Genomic DNA, 1,846 nt, shown 5'->3' with positions numbered 1-1,846 from the left:
ATGAGCGACGCGGACGAGGCGAGCGAGAAGTCGTCCTACAGCAAAGCTCCGAGAGAAGGCTCGTGGACGGTTCCGGGAGGGGTGCGGGGCGAGCGAGAGGTCGTTCCGAGACGGTCGACGCGGCGGAGGAATGCGCCTAGTCAATCATGTACTGTTTTCATTCCTCATAATTCATTCATTCGCGGCGGAGGAGCGCGCCTGCGCCTATGTAAGAGTGAGCAGACCCTGCTCTTCTCCTTGCCCTTTACATTCCAATATGTTGCGCGGCCGACGAGTCGAGGGCAAGGGGGCCGTGCGCCTTCTTCCCGCCCGGCCTTGTGCTGGGGCTCCTCGCCTACCAACTCCACCCCGACCCTGCTCACTCCTCGCCCCGCAGCAGAGGGGCCTCGCGCCGCTCCAGCGCTGCGCGCGCCGCCGCCCGCTCGCCGCCCGCCCGCTCGCCCTGCGGCGGCACCCCTCCTCCCTTCGCGCCCTCCTCGCCGGCCTGCCTGGCCGCTGCAGCCGCCGCGCCGACAGCCGCCCCTCCTAAGGCTCCTCCTCCTCCCGCCGCCGCCGCCGCCGCCGCCGCCGCCGCCGGCGCCGCCGCCGCCGCCGCGCCGCCCGTAGCAGGTGGGGCGGCCTCATAGCCCTGCGCCGCCGGCTCGGCTCGGCCGAGAGAGCGGCGCGGCAGCGGGCGGGCAGGCTGGCCGTGCGGCTCGGTGGAGGCTGCTGCTCGGCTGCTGACCGCCGCCGTCGCAGCTATCGGGTCGAGCCCGCTCCTCGCCACGGGCGCGGGCGCGGGCGGGAGAGGGAGAGGGAGAGGGACGGGCGACGGAGAAGGTTTGGCGGGCGGAGCCCTCTTCGGCAGCGGTGCGGGCAGCTTGGCGGGCTGCTTTGTGCGCGGTGCGGGCTCGTCGGACCTTGGAGACAGAGGGGCAGGTGTGAAGAGGCGCAGAGGCAGGTGTGAAGAGGCGCAGAGGCAGGTGTGAAGAGGCGCAGAGGCAGGTGCGAAGAGGCGCAGGGGCAGGTGTGAAGAGGCGCAGAGGCAGGTGTGAAGAGGCGCAGAGGCAGGTGTGAAGAGGCGCAGAGGCAGGTGTGAAGAGGCGCAGCGGCAGGTGTGAAGAGGCGCAGCGGCAGGTGTGAAGAGGCGCAGCGGCAGGTGTGAAGAGGCGCAGCGGCAGGTGTGAAGAGGCGCAGAGGCAGGTGTGAAGGGCTAAGGGTCGTGACGTGCAGGCGATGTGGTCGTCCCACGAGAGTGTGGGTTGCATCCTACGTGCACCACACCACGAGGCGAACGGGTCGTCCTCGCCCCAAGAGGAGAGCTGCGGTGCGGGCTGCGCCTGCGGACATGTCCCGGACGTGTCATGGACGTGTCATGGACAGGAGAGCTGCGGTGCGGGCTGAGCCTTTGACGGCGGGCGAAGCAGCGCCTGCCGCTTCTTCTCCTGCCGACGCGGGGCAGGCGCGCGTCTGGGGCGCCGCGGGGAGAGGAGGGGAGGAGCGTTGCAGGAGCGATGCAGGGGAGGAGCGTTGCAGGGGAGGAGAGCGGGAGGGCGGAGGGAAGGGACGAGCGGCGGCGCCCCCGGCCCTCGCAGGCGCAGTAGCACCTGGCGCTGCAGCAGCTCCACCTCGTAAAAGTACCGCTCCCAAAACACACGGTAGGAGAGGACCGCCGGGACCAGGGCCTGGTGCGTCGCCCGCAGCGGCGGCTGCTCGCGCAGCAGCGCCTCTATCCTCTCCGTGTGCGCGAGCAGCTCGAAGCCGTCGCAAAAGGCGGCAAAGCCGGCCGCGTCGGCGACCGGGCGGGTCCAGTTGGCGTGGTTGGTGGCGATCGCGCGCTCGCGCTCGCGGTGGCGCGCGCGGGCAG

The 1,846-nt window shown here is 71.3% G+C and overlaps 1 protein-coding gene across 1 annotated transcript; it reads right to left on the bottom strand.

Moving 5' to 3' along the window:
• Positions 1 to 738: 738 nt before the first annotated feature.
• EMIHUDRAFT_253873 (hypothetical protein) lies at positions 739 to 1,823 on the bottom strand (the record flags this gene model as incomplete). Its single annotated transcript, XM_005782054.1, has 3 exons — positions 739 to 758; positions 1,259 to 1,301; positions 1,587 to 1,823. Coding segments are annotated over 3 exons (300 nt in total), but the record flags the coding sequence as incomplete, so codon positions are not given.
• Between the last annotated feature and the right edge of the window lie 23 nt (positions 1,824 to 1,846).

Source organism: Emiliania huxleyi (genome assembly GCF_000372725.1).
Source record: "Emiliania huxleyi CCMP1516 chromosome Unknown EMIHUscaffold_1940, whole genome shotgun sequence".
Lineage (NCBI taxonomy): Eukaryota > Haptophyta > Isochrysidales > Noelaerhabdaceae > Emiliania > Emiliania huxleyi.
The sequence above is the reverse complement of the archived record's forward strand: the minus strand, read 5'-3'. Positions and strand labels throughout refer to the sequence as shown.